Genomic DNA, 23,651 nt, shown 5'->3' on the forward strand with positions numbered 1-23,651 from the left:
TCTTTTAATTTCTTTGATTCTATTATTTCATTCATTCAATCTTTATCTCGTACAATTATTTCGTTTGATTGTAATTTTCAAACATCATTCCATGCATTATTACATCTTGCGAGTTGAGTTTCCAATCGTTATAAATTTTCTTTTTCTATACCTTTTTGTAATTTTTCGCTTTTTATTCGTCGTTCAGATGTGACATGCACGACTGTATTTATACGAAGGGAGAGTGAGAGAGATGTGCACACGTACACACCACGAGGCATCCGTGCGAAAAAGAAAAAGTTTCGCATCGTACAAAGAGACACAACACACAGGGCGAATTTGTAAAAAAGGGTGGCATGTACGTATATGCTGCCGCTCCCGCTGCTGCGCGTTATCAATATTTAAATTTCAAAAAATATATTTACGTGGCTGCATCGCATCCTTTCGCGAGACAGCCTGACGCTGCATGTATATATGAAATTCTAATTATATCGAGCTTGCGCCGAGAGAAGCGTCAATGGTCGAGAGAGAGAGAGAGAGAGAGAGAGAGAGAGAGAGAGAGAGAGAGATCTAGCTCACGATTTATGCAGCGCAGAGCCGCTGAATCATTAAAGATGATCGTTTGTAGCGCATTCATATGCCTCTGTACCCTTGGCTCGGTCCTTTATTCCAATGGAATAAAAATAATGCATTTTTAGGTCGTCTTTTGCTTTGGCAGTGTATGCACGCGCTCACGGGCTATAAGCAGCTTTAGGAACGACCGCAATCAGCTAGGATCAAATGTGTACCTCGCTGGCTCGCTCTCTTTATCTCTCTGCGCTAGCCTGAACACGATTCACCTTTTTTCTCTCTATTTTTTATTTTATTTTTTTCGACAAAAGTTGAACAATTTTAACGAGGCTTTTAGCGGAATGCACGGAAAATGCGAAAGATTATGAGTACACGCGGCTTGTGTGCGTGTGTCGCCCGTAAGAACAGAAGGGATAAATCAGAGTCGAGGTATATACGACCTCGTTAATTACGCGGGTAAAGATGAAAAGAAGAAACAGGCTCAATTCTTTTCCCTCTTTAGTGGCTGGATTGTCCAGCGGCAAAAAATAAAAATAATTCCAATCAACGAGAACTAAATTCCCAAAAGAAGCGAGCGAGCGAGAGTGCGCACAATGCAGGGAAAACGGTTACTCCGTCAAGCGAGCGTACACGCGCACGTCTGATTCAATAGTTTTATGCGATATCTCTCTGCGTGCGTGTGTGTGAGTGCACACAGGGGGGTCGGCGCGTCGCTGCGTATTGTGCGGGTGTGTCGAAGCTCGTAAAAGCTCGCCCGAGTCAAAATAAGTTTACAACGTGTATATGTAGAGGCGGCTGCGTGTGCAGTATGCAGCAGGCCACGAGCGAAAAGCTCCACAAGCTCTCTTCCTCTCGCTCTCTATCTATATATATAGTCTGTGCCATGTGCCGTGCGTCGAGTGAAAGAAGATGTGCAACGCTTAATAAATTGAACGAAAATGGAGTTTTACTCGATTAAAGCCCCGAGCGGGCGCGTGTTTTTCCTTGCGCAAGAGAGAGAGAGAGAGAGAGAGCGAGCTAGTGTTTCCGTTGCGTAACGTAGGAATAATGTAGGTCGGAGTGCGATATCGTGTACGTCGATGGCTCTCTCTTTCTCTCTCTTTCTTTCTCCTAGCCACGCGGCCTATTTTTCATTGTTGTGTTGGCGCGTGTATATAACAACGGCACACTGCGTTCGGAAAGTCTGCGTGTAAAAGTGTGCGCGTTATATGTATCGAAGTGCCTCGTTTCAGCGAGCAGCGAATGAACGCGTGGATTTCGATCGATAGCAACAGCAGCGGGATTAAAATTCCAGCTCACGTGTCTTGAGACGCAATTGCGCGTACACTGTATACCAACGAAGCTGTATGAGAGAGAGAAGCAGTAGTACACAAGTCGCAACTGAAACGAGGTGCAGCAGTGAACTCGAGATGGTTTTTTTCCCTTTCTCCTGCTCTCTCTTCTTTCTCTCTATCAGTCGGTAATTCCCCGAGAGTAAGAGACACTTGCCTACGTGCCGATGTTCCGCGTCGCGCACAGCACCAGCAGCAAAGGGAGAGAGACAGAGAGCTTGCAACGATCGGACACTGCCGCTGCCTCGTCCACCTCGTCGTCGTCGTGTATAGCTAAACAAAGCTATATGAGCTATACATTGGCACCAATGGCATCCGAGCACGTTTTCATCGGGGGCTAATTGTGTTTCGATTTTCGTCCCTTCGACGTCTCCGAGATTTGTCATTTTAGCTTTGCCGCTCGCCCCTCTCGCCTTCGCCGCATTGTTCCGGAATAACGCACCAGTGGATTTAATTATCCCCCGCAGGTGAAACGTACTACTACTACGCGTGTACGACGATTGTTTCGGACGAACAAAAACTTGACGGGAAAATTATTCCTCTATTTCTACCTCTGACTCACTAGTAAAACGTGACCGCGCGTGCTGCTTGCCCTTCGCAAAGAATACAAGGCAATAAAAGCACGTTCGTATGAAGATGTTGGACAATAGCCGCGAGCGCGACGTAAATCGCAACAAATAAGCACACCAGAGAGATATATAGAAGAGAGAAAGAGCTTTCCATTATTGTATACGCGCGCATTGCAAAGTCCGGCAAAAGAAACAGATGTTCCTTACGCGTGTATAACCTGTCTGTCGGCTATTAGGTCTTCATTAATTCCTCCATAGCTGCGCGCACACACGTATATGTACGTCTGTCTCGGTGTGTGTTTCATTAACTTGGCCGAGCTTCAACGATGCGGCAGTTACAGCGGAGCACTGTGCACGGATCAAACGAGCGTATTCTAATGTACAATCGCCGAGTACGCACGCGAACTTCGACATTCCATTCTGTCTCTTGCCTCGACCTATATCTGTTCCTCTGGCTGTAGGAAAAAAGCTAATTTTTTACCTTTCTCGAGAGCAAAACGATTTCTTTTTTCTTTTTTTTTACTTTGCTTAAGGTCGAGAAAAAGGGAAAATAGTCACGAATGAAGCCGATATTTAAAACAGTTATCCGTTGAAAAAACATTGCAAATTTGTTGGCGAATATTCAGCTTTCGGGCCGTGGTCCGATTGCAATTTTGTTTACGCTTCGAGCTTGCAGCTTTCGAGTACGACATATATATATATAAAAGTCGTAGACAGAAACACACACGTACAGGTGAAGGTAGTGGTGGTTGTGATGGTGGTATGTGTACAAGTGAAGCTTTCTGCAAAGCCGAAATAGTCACGCTTTGGAACGCTTCTGATATTGCCCGAGGCTCGCACGAGGAACACATTGTGTGGATATTGTCTGGGGAAATAAAATACGGAAGTCAAGTGGGAGAGTTTAGTTGATATTAATTTATGACAGGCCGCGTCGATTTTGGAAAGCTCGACTCGATATACGACATCTCGGCGTCTTAATTGCAATTTTGTGACAAAAAAGCGAAGAAAATGGGCAAGTCAAAAAGTCTCGAGCATAAGCGGTGGAATAGCCATAAATACACGCATACACACAGACGGTAAGAGTTGAAAATATCCGGTCTTGTATCGCAGAGAGACACACGACAGCGGCGCGTGCGGCGGCAGCAGCAGTGGTTCTCGACGTCGAGGCAAGTTTCTATCCGCTTATGAAGGAGCTCCGCCGTGTGTATATAGCTATATATACAACCTAGCCGCATCACGACAAAGATCCGCAAAACAAGCTTTTGCCCGGTGTGTGTGTGTGTATGTCTCGCTTTCCCAACTCTTTGACTCGACTGCTATATAGCATAGTGTACACTTCTTTTTTTTGTACCTCTCTCGGTTGATTTTACAAAACGAGACGAGAAAAAAAAGGAAGTAAAAAAGAAGTAAAATAATAATTAACTGTATGGGTTATATATACGGAAAGAAAGTAATTTTCGAAAGCTCGGGTGATGCAGTACCACTACTCTCGGCGTGCGCTAAATAAAGAGAAGTAAATCAAAATACACAGAGACAGCGCGAGAGCGGATTTCATTTGTGACGAAACGAAGAAACAGAGGAGAGAGTGCAGTACGAAGAAATGGGTAAAAAATGAGGAGAAAAATGGAAAAATCGAAACAAAGGCGTCAAATGTGTAAAGAAAAAAAGAGAGAAAGAGAGAGAGAAAAAGAATAAAGCTCGCGAGCTCTGCTGCTGCTGGTACAATCTATCCTCAAAGCGCTTTGATAGGGAGTTAGAGAGAGAGAGAGAGGCTGCTGCAGTGTGCCCAGAGTAAAACTGAGTAGAACAACACGCGGCAAGTTATACGAACGGACACACACGGACAGAAAGAGAGAAAGAGAGAGATAGGAGATCGGGAAAAAATAAATTACTCCGAGCCTCGACGCATCGGGCGCGCGCGCGCGATTGCGCAGACGATTACGCCAAAAGCTCTCAACGGAATAGATCGCGACAGTATTTTGCACGCAACTGTACGTTTTGTCTCGCACGCACGCAGGCACACAGGCGTGGGCGGGGGGCGACGCAGGGAGCTTCAGGGAAACGACCATTGTTTCGCGATTTCTCTCTTTTTCGCTCGCTCGCTCGTGTGCCCATTGGGTGGCGATCGCCCAATACATACGGATGTGCGAATACGTACGTATATACGCGACACAGATAAAAGCGTAAGCTATACTGGATGAGCTCTGATAAAACTAATGATTTACGTGTGTGTGGCCGCGCCTCTTTTTCTCTCTCTCTCTCTCTCTCTCTCTCTCTCGCTCGCTCGCTGCGTGCAGTCAAAGTAATAGAGTCCGAGCAAATTTATGAAACGACCGAGTCTCTCTCTATTTATTGAAGCACGCGTGGATATAGCTATATACACGCGTGCGTGTAAAGCTCGATACACGGATTAATTGGCCCCTGCTGGACTTTTATGCGGGTGACTCGTTCGTTCGTTCGTTACGTCGACTTAGCCGCCGCCGCCACACGAACGCGTGCGTTAATGAATCCTCGGAACGTACGACGGCTTTTTCGGCGGTTCAGGCTACAAATAGAGCGTAGGCTAAAATCATTTTCACCGTACGTACTATACGTACCAGCACCACCGAGGAATGATAAATCTCGAGGCCCGAGTATCCTCAATGCTCCAACTTGTAGCGAGTGTACGCGCGTAGTCGTAGTATATTTACGCGAGTCCGAGACCGGCGCGGAAGAGCTGCGATTGTCACAAATAATCAAGTCTTGTAGTCTCGAATAATGTTCGTGACGCCCAGGCCCGCGCGTTGTATATTATATGCGAAAGCCATTTGCCAGAAGTCTCGTTCTACTTTTTCACCTTATATACTGTGTGTTTCTCTTTCTCTCTCTCTTTCGGCTAGTTGGCCGCACTGCCACACTGACAAATGTCCCATTGCTCGGGAGAAAATTTCCCTCTGCCGCCGCCACTGCTACTACTGCTGCTGCGGCCGGTTAAATTCATTTTGCTACGTGTATAAGCGAAATTAATGCATTTGCACTTCAACTCCTTGAGCTCGGGCTGCTGCTGCTGCTGGCCTAGTGCTCTCGTAACAGCAGCACACCCGCGCAGCAGCAGCTTTTACGCTCCGATTATTCCGCTAATTAAGTATTATAATGTTCAGTTTGGAAAAAAAATAAGAGGAAAAACACGACCTCGACAAAGATTTCCCTTTCTTTTTTTTTAATATCCACGTCGCGGAAAAAAGTAGAGAGAGAGAGAGAGAGAAACATACCGACAGAAAAGCGCAGAGAAAGAGAGAGAGAGAGCGAGTAACGTAAGTAAAAAGCATTAATGGAGTATAGTGCAGCTGTAGAGCAGCTCCGACAAGCTTTTAACGTTAAAACTCCCTTCTAAATATTGAATGACAATCTGGGCTAGCTGCTGCTGCTATATATACACGTCCGCGCGAGCGCGTCTCGTGACATTAGCCACGTATCGATAACGAAATTCACGCAGAAAGTGCAGCTTGGCCTGTATACGTATATATATCGGTGCCGCACTGGAGACTTGCGAATTTACTTGGCGATTCCTCTCTTTTACCCTCGAATTTCCGTCCCAATACGAGAGAAATGATCGCGTTAACACGGGCAGTTTGTTTGTCGTAAAATAGACGTGGTGCATCGCTGATAATATGGCCTCTTCCTTTAACGAGCTCTCTCGTGGTCGATTTTGAATCGGTGATCGGCGAAACTTTTATGGCTCGCCACAGGGGAGTGTGCGCGGATCGATCTGTCACGGGGTAGACGCGTGAAATCACCGAACTCGCACGGAAAATAATTATAAACTCGGTTTCGAAATCGGCAGTTCTTCTTGAGAAAAAAAAAAAGGAAAAAAAAAAATAAACGAGGAGTTTTGACAACGAAGCAAAAGTAAAGTGATCGAAGGTTTCGATTAAGCACTCGCGGGCACAAGTTTGCGGCTGAAGGCGGCGCGCACGAGGGCTCGCGTGCTTACGGCACACCTGACTCGAACGCGAATATAGAGAGAAGCCGAAGATTGTTAAAACTTTGCGAATCGTTCCAGCTTAGTGGTTTCTCCTCACCCCCCGCTGTCCCGGCTCAAGCGTAATGTCATGAAAATTGTTACATGCAGAGGTCAGTGACCCGCGGATAAAACAGTTGTGATTTTGCGGCGCCCAATTGACTTATGCAGTCACTTTTTATAGAGCACTATAGAAACTGCTCGGTGAATATTATTAGTATACTTTAATTACTGTTAGTAGATGTCAATTTACTTCAAAATCACAGCAGTTACCCTTGAAAATCAATGATTTTCATGTGAAAAATAAAGTAATTAATATTAATGAGATGATACAAGTATTAAAATGAAAGTAAATATTCCGCGGATTTATTTGACCAATATGTGAATTTATCATAAATAAACACTTGTATACCGTTGTTATTGTAGACATTTAATTACGATACTCGCATTAAAATAATGCATTGTACTCGGAAAATACAAAACTTTAATGCATTGAGGACTTCGGCGATCATGTTGCAAATGCAGGTATGCAGTAGTTCTTCAGTTTACGCTAAATGGCGCATGGCCAAATGTTTAGAAACCAAACGAAAAAAAGTTTTAGAGTTAAGAAGTGATTTTAAGGTTAGAATGAATAGGTGAAATGCTACATGGAAATGTGATAATGTAAGTTGTAAAACTACGATTCTTTATTTTACCTCTATTATAAAAAATTTAAAATATTGAAACAAAACAATCATTTTGCTTGAGAATTAATTGAAGCGGTAAGGCAAAGTGTCCCGATAGAACAATTTTGCCAGCATAAAGATAGACCTTTAAAAGTTTAGCCAATAACTCGATTTGCTCGAAACTCGAGTTCGTTTTTTCCTCCATCTCTTTCCAAGATATTTGCTGCTCTTCCATTCCCCAAGACTCTTCTTGGCCCGATTGACTTCCCTCGAAATTAGCTCGCAGTCCAACCTGTGGGTCTTGAATTTTCCAACGCGGCTAATTTTCTTCTCTCCTACTACCGTACCGCGCCTACGTTTATACATTCGACGAGGTGTGCACGAATATGAAATCTGCCACCCCCCGCCCCTTATCCAGCGCTCTAACCTCGACGAAACGGTGCTCGCGAATTCAAAAGGCTCTCTTTTCTCCCGATAAGAATCCCCCAGTCGGATACGGTGGGTGCGCGAGCGAAAGCGAAAAACAAACAAAAGTTGGCGCATTGTGCTACCGAGAGCGGGCCACTTTTTAATTATTCTCCTCGCGCTTGTTTCACACAGAGCGCGCGCGCGAATATCATAAACGCACACAAAACGCCGCGTCATCGACTTCCTCCCACACACACGCGCACATACAGACATGCACAGTTCAGTGCAGGTGAAGAAGAAAAATTTTTCGCCTCGCCACCGTAGAGCTTTTCACTGCAGCTCATTGTTGTTACGCACATACATATAATATACGCGCGCGATAGCCGGGACGCGAGAGAAAGAGAGAGAGAGAGAAGCAGAAAAAAAGTATTATACCCCATAGAAATGGGCGAAAACAATGGCGGCTGTCGGCGCGTGCGTGTGCACGTTTCAGCAGCGCGCCCCTATATTATAACGCCGACGCGCCTTCTTCGACGCGAGTACGATACAGATATATTACGTATAAGTCATCGGATGCAATTATATCTTGGCACCGGGCACGAGCACATAATGTATTATATATGGAGCCCACCCCCCATCTTTTGGTTCGCGTCGCGCGCAAATCTCGAATCGTGTGCTGCATCGCCAGCTGTGTCGGAGCAGCACATCACACGGCCTTTGTTGCCACGTTTATTTATTCGTTTAATTAACTTCCTGAGCTTCTTCCAATATTAAAGATCCTCTAAGGCCTCTCTCTCGCCGAGAAGCTGCTGCCAGAGAGAGAGAGAGAGAGAGAGAGAGAGAGAGAGAGAGAGACAAAGACATACTAGAACTGGATTAAAATAACTAAATACTCTCTCGGAGCCAGAGAGCGAGAGGAGAAAGAGAGAAAGGAAGAAAAAGAGAAAAGCGGAAAACTAAAAGGACTCGTTGCTTATTATTGCCGGATGAATAGTTGGGTCCGAGCACGAGAGTCTCTCGGCGAGCACAATGTCGACTATTGCTGCTACGAGCAAAAGATGTTTTTACACTTTTAATAAAACGAAATCAGAGAGGAAAGAAGGAAATATCGTATTAAGAGAAAAATCCCGAGAGAGAGAGAGAACGAAAGAGCCTGTAGACAAAGCTTTGTAGCGTTCAGAATGTAATTAACATCGAGCCATTGTCGTCGTCCTTGTCGAGAGTTATCCGGACGAGAGAGAGAGAGAAAAGGAAAAAAGAGAAGAAGGAGGAGGAAAAAAGAAGAGAAAAGATACTCTTTCCAAAAGATAACTCGGCAACGAGCGCACGTTTTTATACCTCTCTTTGGCTTTGCTTTGTTTTTCCTCGACGTCCGTCGTGCTTTTATTGCGTCGAGCTATGATTAAATATGATTATCCTCGTGGGAGGAATCTGGAGGCTGGCATCAGCTGGTAGAGTATGGCCCGGTGATTAGCTACGGATAAGTAAGCAGCCTCTCAATAACATGCCAATTTGTTGGTTAGGCTTGTGATATCTTGATTTCAACATTTTTTTTTAATAGACGTGTTTGAAATTCAGTCAAAATTTCAAGCCTAACTCGTCGTTCAATGACGTGACATTTACAAGACGCATCACGCAATGATGGACAACGTCGACACCTCGCACAAGCATAGAAGCCTCAGCATCTGCCTCGTCGTACAAAGCTTTGCTCCGAAAGCTCGTAAAGACGACGAGCAGCAGCGATCGTTTGCCCTTTCAATTTGGCGACGCGCGGCAAAACCAATCGATCTAGCCACTCGAGACGCTCTCACTCGCAAGCTCGAGCTTTGCGGCCGAAATTTTAATCAATTGGGCTAATTATCGTCTCGTCAAATGTGCATATAGTTAATACGTTGCCTAGTCAAAAGGACGTCTAATAAGCGCAAGCCTACATGTATACACGTAATTCATGTACATATAATGCGTTGTGTATATTGCGAACGTTACATTGGCAATCGATTCGATTTTCCAGCTGCTAAGCGCTAATTTAATTGCACTATGTAGCCAGTACGACAGTACGAAATAAGTTACAGTTTGCGGTAGTAACCAGAGTTACAATTTCCTCTCGATGAGCGGCGAGCACAAAATTTCCAAGCACAGACAGATTAAATCTTATAAAACAACTATTTAGTACATTTCTTCGTCGAAATATTACACAGAACAGCTACGTGGTTATAATCGTTATTTTTTCCCACCGTAACCGTGCGGATAATTTGCATCGGTTACGTCGGTAGCGGCGGTGGTGCATTTATGCTAAAACTCAAGACTGCGAAATTGTGCACATAAAAAGGGGGGGGGGGGCTCGAAATACTGCGCGCCCGCGCGTCTAGATGTTCTTTCTTCTTCCCACGCAGAGGCACATCCCAGCAGTCGAGATGGTTATATCCCTTATTAGTAGGTGACATTTGCCAGAAGCAGCTTGCGGCTGTGTCGTTAGACTGGATTGTTCGTTGGGTCGGGGCTGGGTACTACTTTGTGTGCAGCGTGAAAAAATGAAGCCGAGAAAGTCTCGCTCTCTTTCGGTGGTGATATTCACTTGATTAGACGCGATTTTTGCAGCTTCTACTACTCCTCCTCCCCAAGAATTGGTGCTGCTGCTGAGCCCGGCACTTTCGTTCCGTTTCCCGAGACTTGTGTTTTACTTGCTCGGAAGATGACGACGACGACGAAGACGATTTTTAATTTTATTTCGTTGAAAACTGGGTCGAATCTTTAACGAGAGGTATAAGGGAGTAGCGCGCCTTATACACGTAGATATTTTATTGAAATAGCTCGTCGCGCACTCGTGCAAATAGTTTATCTTTAACGAACGTAACGACACGATGTAAAAGTGCAATTTTGAGAAGTTCGCTTCGTCTCAGAGAGAAAGAGAGAGAGTAAGAGATCTCAGGAAGAGTAAATTACAATAGCGGAAATGTATCCAGTCGGGTAAATAAAGTACAAAAGTACGTTTAATCATACTCTTGCCGGTGAGAGAGAGAAATCGAGAAAGTTCGAGTAGACGACGCGAGACACTTACGCCGCTACTGCTCTCTCTCAAGTTTTGTAGCTGTCTGACTACTGCATCTCTCTTGTTCTCGGTGCGTGCGAAAAGCTCGCGCGAGCTTACAGCAATGACAAACTAATTTCGCTCCGAGCGAGAGCTTCAACGAGCAACTTGTCGATATATACAGGACGACGTGCGTAAGCACGGAGGTAGGGCCAACTACTTGGAGCATTTTAACGCGCCGCGCCTCGTGTAACGCGATAAAATGAATCGCTCGACTGATTCGCGACAATTTCAAGAGAGAAGCGAATAACGATTTTCCGCTTTAAACGTATGCTCGCGACTATACGACTTGATACAGCGAATTGCTCGTTCAAGCCACGTTTTGTGAGCGAGGCATATGGGGACTACTACTGCTGGTTATCAAAATACAGATGCGCGTGGCTGTTGTGTGACCATCTCTCGCAGCGGAGAGAGAGGGACACTCCAATTCCAGCTACAGGACAAGACTTACGTTTAAAACAGCTGCACAGTAGCGGCTACAGTAGTGGCAACGGAGAGAACGAGTAGTAGCTGTATATAGCAAAAGCCTCTCTTTCTCTCTCAGCTGGTAGTGACGTTGCCGCACGCGAAAATCGTACAGGCCACGCACGCGTTCTGAATGCAAAATTGGCCTCCTTTAGCCCTGCATAATAAAGCTCGCGTACGCGCACACACACAGAGACACTCTTCGTTTTGCCCAGTTTTTGGGGGGGCCACATCCAACAACGAAGGGGGGACGTAGATACATATAGAGAGGGACTAGATGTGCGTAAGTATGCAATAGACGTTCGCCGGAAAAGACGATACAATTTGCCACATTCGTGTGCGAATATAACGACAAAAGCAGCAGCAGAAGCCGACAATGGCGCGAGAGAGAGGAGAAAAGACTCAAGCAGTATATATCCAATGCTGTACTACTGCCGCGTGTAAGTGTACGTGCTCCGTGAACACTGAAAACATCGTCGTCGAGTGGGCTTCCTTTGCAGAGAGGTGCGCGCACAGTTTGTGTGTGTGTGTGCAGATACGAAACGTTATAATGTATATCCGACGCGAAAGTTTTCAGGGATGTTATGATTATGCCGCATTTTGCGTACATACACACGCCTTGTGTTTTTCAACGTATACGCCGCATACGTTGAGTTTTAGAGAGAGAGACTTTTCCTAGTCCTTCCCCGAAAACTTCTGCATCGCGGCTGCTCAAGTTTTTAGAGTGTCTGTGTATGCTGCAGCGTACTTCGTCAAGGCGATATCATTCAATTTTCTCGCGCACGAGTCTTTCAAAAGATCTATCTATTTATTTATGAATTTCTCTTCTCTTCTTTTTTTTTCTTTTTTGACGCGTCTCGTCTCGAGCGAGCTTTTGTATCGACCTGAGCTGCGGAGAAACAGAGAGTTGGTTTCTACGCCTGGCAGGTATATATATAGTAGCTTTGAAAAGATTTGTCCCGTGGAATAACGAGCGCGCGACTTTGGCTTTCCTTGCGCCGTCGCCGCCACGCCACTTGGAGATTACAGGAAAGGTTGTTTTGTGCCCAACAACTACTTTAACCTCTTTGAAAGCCAACTCTCGGGCCAAACAAGTATATATACGCTGCAGCACACGACAGCAGCGGATGAAAAGACTATACGGAGAGCTCGAGGTGTGAATATGGCTTTCTTCATATTTAAAGACCCGCTGCTATATATACAGAACCTGCACAAGACAGCAGCAGCAGCAGCATCGCTAATGGATTGCTCGCGCTGAAAACGTATATTATTACACTCTTACGTAATAAATATTCGCTTCTTCTTATTTTTTTTTCCACCGCGAGAAACTAAAATTTAAAGCCGCGAGCAAATGAATTTATCGATCGAACTACGCACGATTATCTGATAAAAACTTATCGCTCGCGCGCACGCTCTTGTACGATGAGTACATCGTACACGCATACATAAACACGTACGTAAATCAATCCAACGCGGCAAGGTCGTAAAATAATTACAATTTTTTTTACAACGATCCTAAAAATAAGTAAGCCGCGATCGGGTGTATTTGTTTAGCGCCGATGTGGCGTATACGACGAAGAAGAAGAGAGAAAAATCAGCTCGTGGCGGCGGCGGAAAGTTGGAGAAAAAGCGCGACGATGACACTCGATAAGGTGCGTACATATATACGAGAAAAACTGCGCTTATAGACCTGTAGGTGTGTGTGTGGAGTGATGCCTCGTTATCTGCGTATATACACACATATAGTTGCGCGTTGCGCTCGCGCGCGCGAGAGAGATAACAGCACCGAACCGAGCGGCGGTGAGTACGCGCACGATTCTCCCGATGTATATGGGCTTATAATAAAAATATAGTATGTGTATCGATCGATCGACGCGCGGCCGGACACGAGAATCGCTCGTCGCTGATAAACTGATTTTTTATTTTTCGACTCTCGGCCAATATGTTGTATGCAGGGGGAAAAAATCACCACATTTTCGAGAGGCCTCTGTAACAGCTCTCTCTCTCTCTCTCTCTCTCTCTCTCTCTCTTAATTCGACCTTGATCGAGAAGCGAAAAATCAACTACTCGCGCGAGTGGCTTCTATGATAAAAAAAAAGCAACAGTTCGGTTTGAACAAACGCAATTATTTATTTTGATGTGATTTTAGTCAATTTGTGGAATCACTCGATAATTCACTGCCTCGCGCACAATTGCGCGAGTGAAGCAGGTATACGAGTTCCGATAAAAGGCGTACACGATTATCAGAGCCAGGCTTATAATCATTGGCACAATCGACGGGCGCGCGAGTACGAGAACGAGCTGCGGCGATAAGCTGTTTTGCTCGCAAACATCACAAAAATTGCAATAAAACTACTACCGCGAGTCTTCTTCTTTGGGAGAATTTTGCATAGCGTACGTTATTATTATTATCGTACTCGTGAGCGATGATTTTTCTGCGCTTATAAACTTGGCGCGGCTGATCCCTCGGAAAAACAAGCCGCGCGCTTTAACTTGGGTTGCTGTGGTGGCGGCGAAATTTGCATGCACGATGTTTCGGATGCTTAGCCTCGAGCTGAGAGCTGTGGCCACTACCACCACCATTCATATCTCTCTGGACCCTGTGTTCCTGCTTGCTCACGAGGCGTAACGAAATAATGAAGAAACTCGAGAGCGAGCGAGGCTAAGCCAAATTTCGAGGCCCTGGACTCGAGTGCGATTTCCGACGCGCGCGGGAAATGTTCCGCTATCCGTGGTTTACCCTCTCGGAACTTGCCTGAAATTGTCTGTGCAAGTGGGGAGGATAAATTTTGTTTTTGCTTTCTGGAGTCTTTCGCGAAACTTTTGTGCGGCCTTGATTATACATAACGCAGCGATTACACGCTACTCAGCGATGATTTTTTAGATGCGTATCGAGAACAAATCGATCGGCCAGTACGTATAATATAAAAATTATGAACGATCGAAAAGAAACGATAACGAAGTTTTAAGTAAAAGGGGCACACACATACACGTGAGTTAAAATTTCAGATCGCTCCAGCTCCGAACGACGACGCGCAGCTCGGGGGAATTTTCCCTTTCTCTCTTTCTTTTTTCTTTTATTCTCATTCGGGGGTCGTCTCTCTGTACCGTTCGGCGCTTTGAAAGCCATCTACACACAGTACGCACACACAAGAGAGTTGCATTCCAGCAGATTTTCTCCGTGCAACAGCAGCAACAGCAGCAACAGAGCAAAAGCTGCGCTCAGACCTATTCCACACGAGCTCTGCTGCTTGTCTCCGGAATGGAACGTTATTTACTCTAGGCGAGAGAGAGAGCGTCGTCGTCGTCGTCGAGAGAAGCGGCAGCTCGCGCGGCGCGCCTGAAATGGCATTTAAATATTGGATTGTTTTCAAATGTCACTTGCGCGTATATAGTACAGAGCTGTGTGCCGTATACCTATACCGATGCTTATCTGGGGAAACATCCGAATAATTGATATCGGTGGGCACACACAGACACACACACTCGGTATACACGTGGTATTTCGAAATGCTCTGGGACATTACTTCGAAGCTGGCGCGATGCATCCGGATATGAGTCGGAGATATATACCTATACCTATAAGCGTTCGAGAATCTATTGATAGAAAGTAGTATATAGATAAAAGACAAACTCACGTATTTTCCTTCTGATCGCCGTTGCTGCCGTTGCTCTGGGAGGAGTGCACGACGGCCGACTGGAGGCCGACGACGGCCTTCTTCGAGTACGGATGCGGATGATGCGAGACGTTCTTGTTGCCGACGCAGCCGCCGCCATCGTTGTTGTTGTTGTTGTTATTGTTGTTGTTGTTGTTGTGCAGATGGACCTTGTTGGCGTTGCCGTCGGTGGTCGGCGAGCCCGGCGATATCTTGTTCGCCAGCGTGCTCAGGGACTGGAGCATTTTCATTGGCGTTCGAGCTACCTGCTGCGTTGCTTCTTGTTGTTGCTGCTGCCGATCGCCTCCTTCTTGTCCGGGCTCGTCGTTGGCCGCCGCAGCCTCGCAGCTCGAGGCTTGTGTCGACTTAATGATGACTTCGATTGATGTCTACTCGCAAAGCCGAAGATTCCTCGGTGCGAGACGAGAGATGCACTTGGATTTATTTATTTATTTATTTACTTCTGTTGTTCACTGCACAGCACTTGCTTATACTTGACACTTTACACTTGGATTTTTTTTTATATGTCAACACCGCACACGGAATCTGCGACGAAGAAACGAAAAAAAAATGAGAGACCAAACGATTATCGGTTTTCCGAATGACTCGTATATTACTATTATAATAACGAGAGACGAGAAATGACCTATCGGTACACTCGATCTATCGAGATAAGAACACCCCCACTTTTTCTACACGACAACTTATTACAGAGTTACGAATTGCGTCGTTGCAATTTTTTCAGCCAACAACGCACGTGCGTGTACCTTTTTTTTTTTATTGTTCAACGACGAAAAGTGTCTCTACGGCGCGAACGACAACAACACCCGAGCTTCGCTGTGGATCCACTAGGCGGGAACATCCTGCCCGAGGCGCAGCTTGTGTCGTCTTTTTCTCTGCTGTGGCGGCCGTCACAGGTACACCTTATCTGCAGCGACGAGTGGCGTCCCCACCGCCCGCGCTCGTCATCATCGTTAATGTGTGTTGCTCGCGCGCTGGTCGTTATCAACCCCGAGAGAAGTGACAGAAAGACAGAGAGATATGATATAAACGAGAGATAGTAACGATACAGCTCGAGGAGACGATGATATGCCGCGCGACAACGAGAGAGAGAGACACTTTTGTGTACGCAGGTTAATGGAAATTTATATCATTCACTGTACGGAGTCGCTTTTTTCCTCTGCCTATAGAGATCTGTAAAAAAATCATCTTGGTTAAAATCGTATACAGCTCGTACGCATCTACGAGCGCGAATACTGTAACCAAGTTGGACTGTGTGTTCGCCGCAACGGTATACCAATATAACTTTTACACTCCTTGTCGTTATCGTTAAAACTATTATTGGTGTTATGATTATATATTTCCGACGCAGGCCAACGACGAGAAAGCAGTTACACGCACATATGTATGCACGCCTCTAGACTAATGTATAAAGTGCGACTTTATATGTATACGCTTCAAACAAATTCAAACAAAGAGAGAACGAGTATTGTTCTAAAATTCAACTAGCCTCGCGGAGAGCGAGACGGAAAACGTGTTTACACGGCCTAATTCAACATGCGCCTACAATTCGCACGTGTACACACGTCAAATTTGCTAGCCACGAGTATAATTTGTGTGTTTTCGCGTAAGCACATGCACTGCTACTGGTACATATAGCGAGCGAGGGTTGCTGCTACTGCACATATAGCCGGGAGCGGGTGTTATATGCGTTCGTTCGTTGGGTGCGCTGCTGCCGCTGCTGCATTCGAAACTTCAACCGCAAGATGACGAGTCTGTATATAGGGAAACACACATATTATACCAGCTGCGAGCTGACTGCTACTACTAGATGCGCAAAAGTGTAGCGCGCTGCAGATAATGCGCAATTGTACACGCCGCGCGATTTAATCTCCGTTGGACACGTGCTGGATGCGTTCAGTTGCCTGTCAAGCTGACTCACCCGAAATTATATCGAATTCTGTTTTTTTTTTCGTTGCCTCTTCTCACATTATACACGTAGTCGCGCGAAAAATTTGACGCCTTCGAGAGAGAGCGTTATAATGAAGAGATAAGAAGCGGAGCTCCTCGTTGACCGAAGCGTGAGAGAGAGAGTCGAGCTTCGCCGTCGAGCAGTCAGGTGGATTATAGTCAGCAGACAGAGAGAGAGAAACACAAGATTGGCCAGGCATTTGCGCTCGAGCGTGCTGATATCAAGTTGGCTGGTGCGGTTCTGCGTCGTCGTCGACGTGCGGGCAGAACGTCTTATCGCTCGCTCGCGCGGGGCAAACTTTGACTCTTAAGAACAGCGAGCGCCCGAACAATAGAAATGGACGCGGCCAAGTTTGATGAAAGACATTTTCAACAATGCACACGTAGAGCCGAGGAGGAGGCACTTCCGCCCACACGTCAGTCTCGTAATTAGTTTCTCGTTTGTTACTCCTCTATGTGTATACCTCTAACCCACGTATAAAGAGAGAAAATTATTCGACCTCGACGCGGCGCGGCGGCCCGTACCACCCACGAACTTTTGAGGTTGGCAATTATATATACTGCTGCGGGGCAAAAAGATGCGCTGCTCCTCCTGAATTTAGCGCGCGCGCCGAAATAAGCGATCGGCCGAGTCTGATAATGACTGGGCAGCTCACAAGGTCAATCGCGCGCTACTGCTGCTTATCTCTTCGCCCAGCTCTATAGATAGTCCAGTTTAAACGGGGAGGTATATAATATATATAGAGGCTATAATGCAGCGTATAATATAATATAAGCCGATCGATCGCTCGCGGTGGTGGCTATGTATAGACGCACCCGGCAGGCCAAAAAAGCTCTATACTTGACTCGACGAAAGCAAAATGCATCGGCGATCGATAAAATCGTCGCGTCGCCGTTTGGGCGAGCAGCAAAACGAGAAACGAACACACGTGCGTCTGTTTATATTACGCGTCTACAGCGGGCGAGGCTTGATTCCGCATGCGTTATATGTACGAACGTTTATACGCGCTCGCCCCTCGCGAGATACGCTGCTTGAATATAATATCGCGCAAATGTGGACCGGTGGCCTGTCCAGTTGTTATTCGCGGGACAAAATACACGACGACGACGACGACGCGCAGCTATTATTTTGCAATAAGTTCGATCGAGTATAACGAGCACGACTCTCTCTTTGTGTCGACTGCTGCTGCTGCTGCACCATAATGGAATCGATCGGACCAGTCCGCCGCTAATTGCTCGAGCGTGCGCGACTGCACCTCGGTCCACGTTTTTGTTTTTAAGCTATATATACGTATAACGTGTGTGCAGTGCGAGAGGGATTTGCTCTCTCTCTCTCGGTGATTTTTGTTCAATTAGTCGATAAAAAAAATTATATAGGCGCGAGAGCTTTTTTTGTTGCAGTGCGCGCCTCTTGTTTGTTGTTTCTCTTTCGCGCGTCGAAAGCGTATATACGTACGTGCGCGGCAACAATTAATCAATTTCACCACGTACCGCGCGTAATCCTAAGCCTCGACTAACGCACACCGCCTGGATATATCTAAAAAGTTGTCCGAATAGAAGAGCTAAAAAGCACACGACTCACGCATAACGCATGAGAAGAGAGAGTGCAAACGACGGCAGAAAATTCGCCTCGTTGTGTGTAGCGCGTATATAAACCGATTTTACACACGTATTGCATACAACTCTTGATTTTCAGAGTCGCTCGCATAAAGAGAGAAGCGATTTTCGGCATAGGTTTGCGGTTTCGAACGTACGCCAGAGAGAGAGAGAGAGAGAAAAAAGAGTGTCGTTGTCGCACACGCTACACCACCCGCAGCAGCACCCTTGAGCAGCAGAGTCATATGTGTCTGTGTGTGCGCTTGTGTTATAATTCGAACGAAAGTCACACACTCCGATGGCTTTGATTCGGGCTCGCTCGCGCGCCTTTATCTAAGTCCTGCAGTAACGCAGCAGCGGCAAGCGAACGAGGGGGAGAATCGCTTTTCGAGCAGCGACACACAGAGAGGCAAAAGTGCGTAATCGGCCGGAAGGAGTCACGTGTCGTATAAGCTCTCTGGCGCCGCAGGTTGGGAGGGGGCCCATGGAGCGAAGCTTCGCGCGAGATTCGCAGCGCGCGTGACGTATGACACCGCAATCACGGCGCGCCGAGCTGCTCGATTCGGGGATACAGTGGTGTATAACAGTCGAATTTTACCCCGCCTGCACCTCTTTCATTAAGCCAACGCGACGCGATGTTTCTCTCGTTGTTTGTGCCGAAATAATACACGGGAATTTGGGTAAATGTATATCAAAAGCTCCGGCTTCTGACGCTTGCAAAGAGGCCCTACTACTACATGTATATAGGATGCAAAATCGACCAACTCCCGGCTCTGCAGCGTTTCCGATAATGATATTGAATTGAGCGAATTGCGCGTGTGTACGTCGGCGACTGTAGGCCATATACAGCATGCTCGGTGCGCGTTGCGTTGTATTATCGTCGAAGCCCCGCTATACATTATGAATATTACATTTTCCGATACTAATCGAGCCTCGCCCGATCGGCTGCGTTGCGTGTAAAATATAGAATGTCCTTGCGCAGCGAAATCTTTCTTCTCTTCCTCTGAATGAGGTAGGCAGGGAGAGAGGGAGGCAAAAACAATACGTAGCATCAATTAAATTTCAATCTCGACCGATCTAATTAAAATGACGAGCTAGCGAAATAAAGCAGCGCCAGGCAGCATCCGAGCGTGAGCTGGCCGGGCTTGATGCAGCTATGTATACGTCGCCTCCGAGCCATGCATGCAGCAACAACAAACGAGTAATTATACGCACATATGTTGCGTGTGCTTGCGTCGACAGGTCAGCGCGCAGCGGCATCGAACGGGGGAGTACAGCGAGCAGAAAGTCGAAACTCAGCCCCCGATACGTACAATGGTAATTACTATGGAATGACTATCGGACGTATAATTGAAGCCGCTGCCGCTGTTGCTGCTGCAGTGCAGCGCACCACTCGTTCGTTGGCTCGTTCGGGGGCAGGGGGCAAGCACAGGTGCTAGTGTCACTGCTGTTAATGCAGTACTTCGTGATTAGCAAAATTGCGGAACGCGGTTCTCTCGACTCGAGACTAATTGATTAATTACTGATTAACGCGAGAGCAGCCCAACGACGACGACGACGAGCTACCATCTCTCGGACATCTTGATAGATTACCGCCACCAGCACCACCAACACCAGTGTGAGAGCCTCGCCTATATACTCTGCTCTGCTGTGTGGCATTCTGCAAATTGTTTTTTGATGGCCGATTCCGAGGGCTCTGTGTGCGTCGCTGCTACCGCCGAGATGTTTCGTTCGAGGACGTTTCCATTGTTATTTTTTTCTTTTTTCTTTCCCCGAGCTTATCGATTCGAAACGGTCGATACACGGCAACTGCAACGACGACGACTCCTTGTAATACGCGGGGCTACTCGTTGCTTCGAACGTAATAATAAGCTTCGAGTCGAGCTTTTACTCGAGCCACCGTGGTATACTCAATTATGTATGCCCTCTTCGCCTACTTTTGTGCCGTTTGCGCCCAAAGAAAAAGGCAGAAAATATGATGATTAAAATTAAAACAATAAACCAAAGTAACCGCCTTTTCGAAATTAGATTAGGGTTATGTGCTTGAAGAGAGACAGAGAGGAAAGTTAACCTTTTAATGAGTGTATAAGGCAACTCCGCCATGGTACCTTGTTAAGAAGAAGAAAAAAATAATTGAGGACTTTATTTACGGGGGAAACGTGGAAAAAGTTTTGTAAAAATTCGATAAAGTTACAGAAAAAAAATTCGCGTGCGTGCGAAAGATTTGTTAAGAAAGTCAAGAGCGTAGACAGTGTTTAAAAGATAAAAGAAAGAGAGAGGGAGAGAGAGAGAACGAGAGCTTTGGAAGAAGCTTTTGGCGACTGAGATGCGCAAAATGCGGCGGAGAGTTTGTTAGAGCTCCAGGCATAAGAGAGCGAGAGCAGCTTAAGTGAAATGTAAAGTATTTAAGTCTCAAAAACTTTGCCAAGAGAGAGAGAGAGAGAGAGATCTGTGTTGCCAGAGCCAGAGATGCGCGGATACTGTACTACTTTATGCAATATCGGTAAATGAGAAGAGAAGCTTTGTTTACTTTTTATTGACCTTTCTCGTAGCAGCAGCAGCAGAATAATTGCATCGTGATCGCGCGCGGATGGCAAAAAATAAATCAGTCGAATTACGTTTAAACGAGTCGTATATACCGCGCGCGCTTTTCCAGAGTTACACGAAATTGGGAACTTGCCGCGCATTTTTTAACAATAGAGAGGAGGAAGAAGAAGAAGAAGAAGAGAAAAAAGAAGAAGAGAGCAACAAATCATCGAAAAATGGAGAATCATCCCCAAGGAAAAGGAAACAACGTCTGCAATCGCAAGATTGCTCAATTGTTGGCGCGCGCCAGGCCGACACTCGGGCTCTGTCCCGTGAGACATCTATTTTTTTTCTCCCTCCCTGCCCCCTGCCTGCCCCTACGACCCACTACTACTACTACGACTACTACCACTGGCACGGTCAGCAGCAGCACAGAGTCTTTGGACTTTTCTCCGCGTGCACTGCAGCTCTGCGCCTCTGCACTCGTGAAACTTTACATGAATGCAGGACGCCGCGCCGAAATGCGGCAGCAGCAACAGCGAACGTACATTATATTCCAGGACGAGAGAGAGAGAGAGAATTTCGACCCTCTTTTTGTGCAGCACATCGAGAGAGAGAGAGAGAGCATTGATTGATGAGAGCCGACGTTATGTGCGCGCGCGTGGCAGGATATAATGTGTCAATTGAATGATGATAATGGACTTTATATATATATGGAATTGTGATGCTTTCGGGGGGGGCAGAGAGAGAAAATCAAATAGATCGCAAATGAGAATGGCCGAATGTGCCGTGTGTGCACCGTTGCTGCACGAATAATCTAATAATATTCGATGCTGCTGCTGCACTCGACCGATCATCATCAACGCGAAGCGACGGGTGCACGGAGAAAATAATACAACAAATATTGTTAGGATTCACAGTAAAAATTACTATTCTAAATAGTAATGAGGTGACATCGATCTATTATCAGGAATTTTGATAATATTAAAACAAATATTCTTAAAGGTATTAAATATTCTAATAAAACTCGGTACAATAATTGCTATAGTGTATAGTAAAAATTTCACTGTAGTAAATTTTATTTTATAGTTAGGGTGGCGGCACCAGTGAATGAATGGATTCACAAAATTATGCTTATAATCAATTGATCTAAAATCTAAATTTGCATTAATTCCTAGCTTGCATTCAAATTTGTGTTCGTTAGGACTTATTTCATAAATAAAAAAATTGAAATACATGAAAAATAATATTTCATAAAGTTATAAATGATATAACTCAATAAAATGGGGTACCCCAGTGAATGAATGGTAAAGAACCAATCAATGAATACTATGGACCCAGTGAATGAATGAATTATATCATGAGAAAGCATTGAGAGGTTGGGAATTTTATCGACATTATGTCCAGTTTTTTTCACAGTTTTTATTTTACGTTTAGCACCTTTGTTCGTTTCGGTTTTAGCCATCGTCAATAACTAGTTTAAATTAAGTTAAAATTAGCCTATAATTAACGTAAATCTAAACGATGTACGCACTGCGCCCTGCCTGCATCGTCTACGACCTAACCTCAAACATTGGCGGGACGGCAAAAATATTGTCTTTTCATTTACTGGTATCGCGCCATGCCAAGTCGCATTATCCCAGTAAATGAATATATTCATTCACTATCGACTCTTTATGAATTTTTGTGAAAAAGTGAAGCTAGTTTAACTAAAACTGATCATAGTATTTCAAACTTCAAGCATCAACAAAATAAAAATAATTTTTTGACATGGGTTAAAATTTCCTTTCATATTTTAATTTTAATCTTTTCTTGGTCATTCATTCATTGGGGGTCATTCATTCATTGGTGCCGTCACCCTACATATTATATGTTAAGAAACATAATACTAAATAATATGATCTTAGCAAATGTTGCTGTACAAGCACGAAAAAGTACACCTTGTATAGCAAAATTTGCTATGCGTACAGTAACTTTTCTGTGTGAATGAACTTCCAATATCATGGCTAGATGTCGCTTTACATACCCGCAAGTGGCTAAAATTTGAACCAGCTTACTATATATAGAAGATGAAAACGCAATGATCAAGCTTACTAACATGTTATACTGTATGAGCGTGCGTTTAGTAGTATAGTAGTATTAGGTTATTTAGATTAGGTAGGATTAAAATACAGCGAGCGTGCGGTTAGAGTTTGATACGACTAGTCCCGAAAATAATAAAATTTCCAAAATTGTCATTCGAAAAATACACCTTCAAACCTCCAATGAGATCAAATCAATCGATTAATGAAAAAAAATTTTTATTCTAAATTTCATTTACCCACGGAAAATTTAATACACTTTATATCAATGATTATTAATCTGTATAAGAAAAGTTACTATTCAAACAAGAAACATTACTACTCATAATATAAAAATTATTGTAATAAATGGGAAATTTTGATAGAATTCAAAAGAATAAATTTTTCCTACATTGAATAGTAAAAATTACTAAAATGTGTCGATGTCACCTCTTTACTAGATATTATAGTAATTTTTACTGTGAATTCTAACAATATTTATTATATTTTTTTCTCCGTGTGGGTTGATATCGCGTCGCTACGCGAGCTTGAAAATTAAAAACAAAAGGGCGTGGAGGGCGTACGAGAGAGAGAGAGGTCGAGCTTTTCAAAGCAAGTCAAATTCCAGAGCTTCGCAGGCAGAGCAGTTTACCGGATGCCGCATTGGCAAAAAGCTCTCGAGTATATACTACACATCGCGCCGGGCCGCGCCCGAGCAAAAGGCGGCGGCGGTGGTTTAAGACGCTTTCGAGAGGCTAGCTCGAGTC

At 45.1% G+C, this 23,651-nt stretch overlaps 1 protein-coding gene across 20 annotated transcripts in view; it reads right to left on the minus strand.

The window, feature by feature from the left end:
* Positions 1-23,651, minus strand: part of LOC106648581 (CUGBP Elav-like family member 1) — a 211,396-nt gene that overhangs the window by 137,430 nt on the left and 50,315 nt on the right. For 19 of the 20 annotated variants that reach the window (XM_023459495.1, XM_023459496.1, XM_023459494.1 and 16 more), the window contains one exon: positions 14,714-15,925. The exons of the other annotated variant lie outside the window; for it this stretch is intronic. In XM_023459495.1, the coding sequence (XP_023315263.1) occupies positions 14,714-14,982 (269 nt within the window). In that variant the 5' untranslated portion in view covers positions 14,983-15,925. Of the gene's footprint in view, positions 1-14,713; positions 15,926-23,651 lie in introns of those variants that run through there. 20 annotated transcript variants of the gene reach the window in all.

This window comes from Trichogramma pretiosum, unplaced genomic scaffold (assembly GCF_000599845.2).
Source record: "Trichogramma pretiosum strain Unisexual culture from Peru unplaced genomic scaffold, Tpre_2.0 scaffold7, whole genome shotgun sequence".
NCBI lineage: Eukaryota > Metazoa > Arthropoda > Insecta > Hymenoptera > Trichogrammatidae > Trichogramma > Trichogramma pretiosum.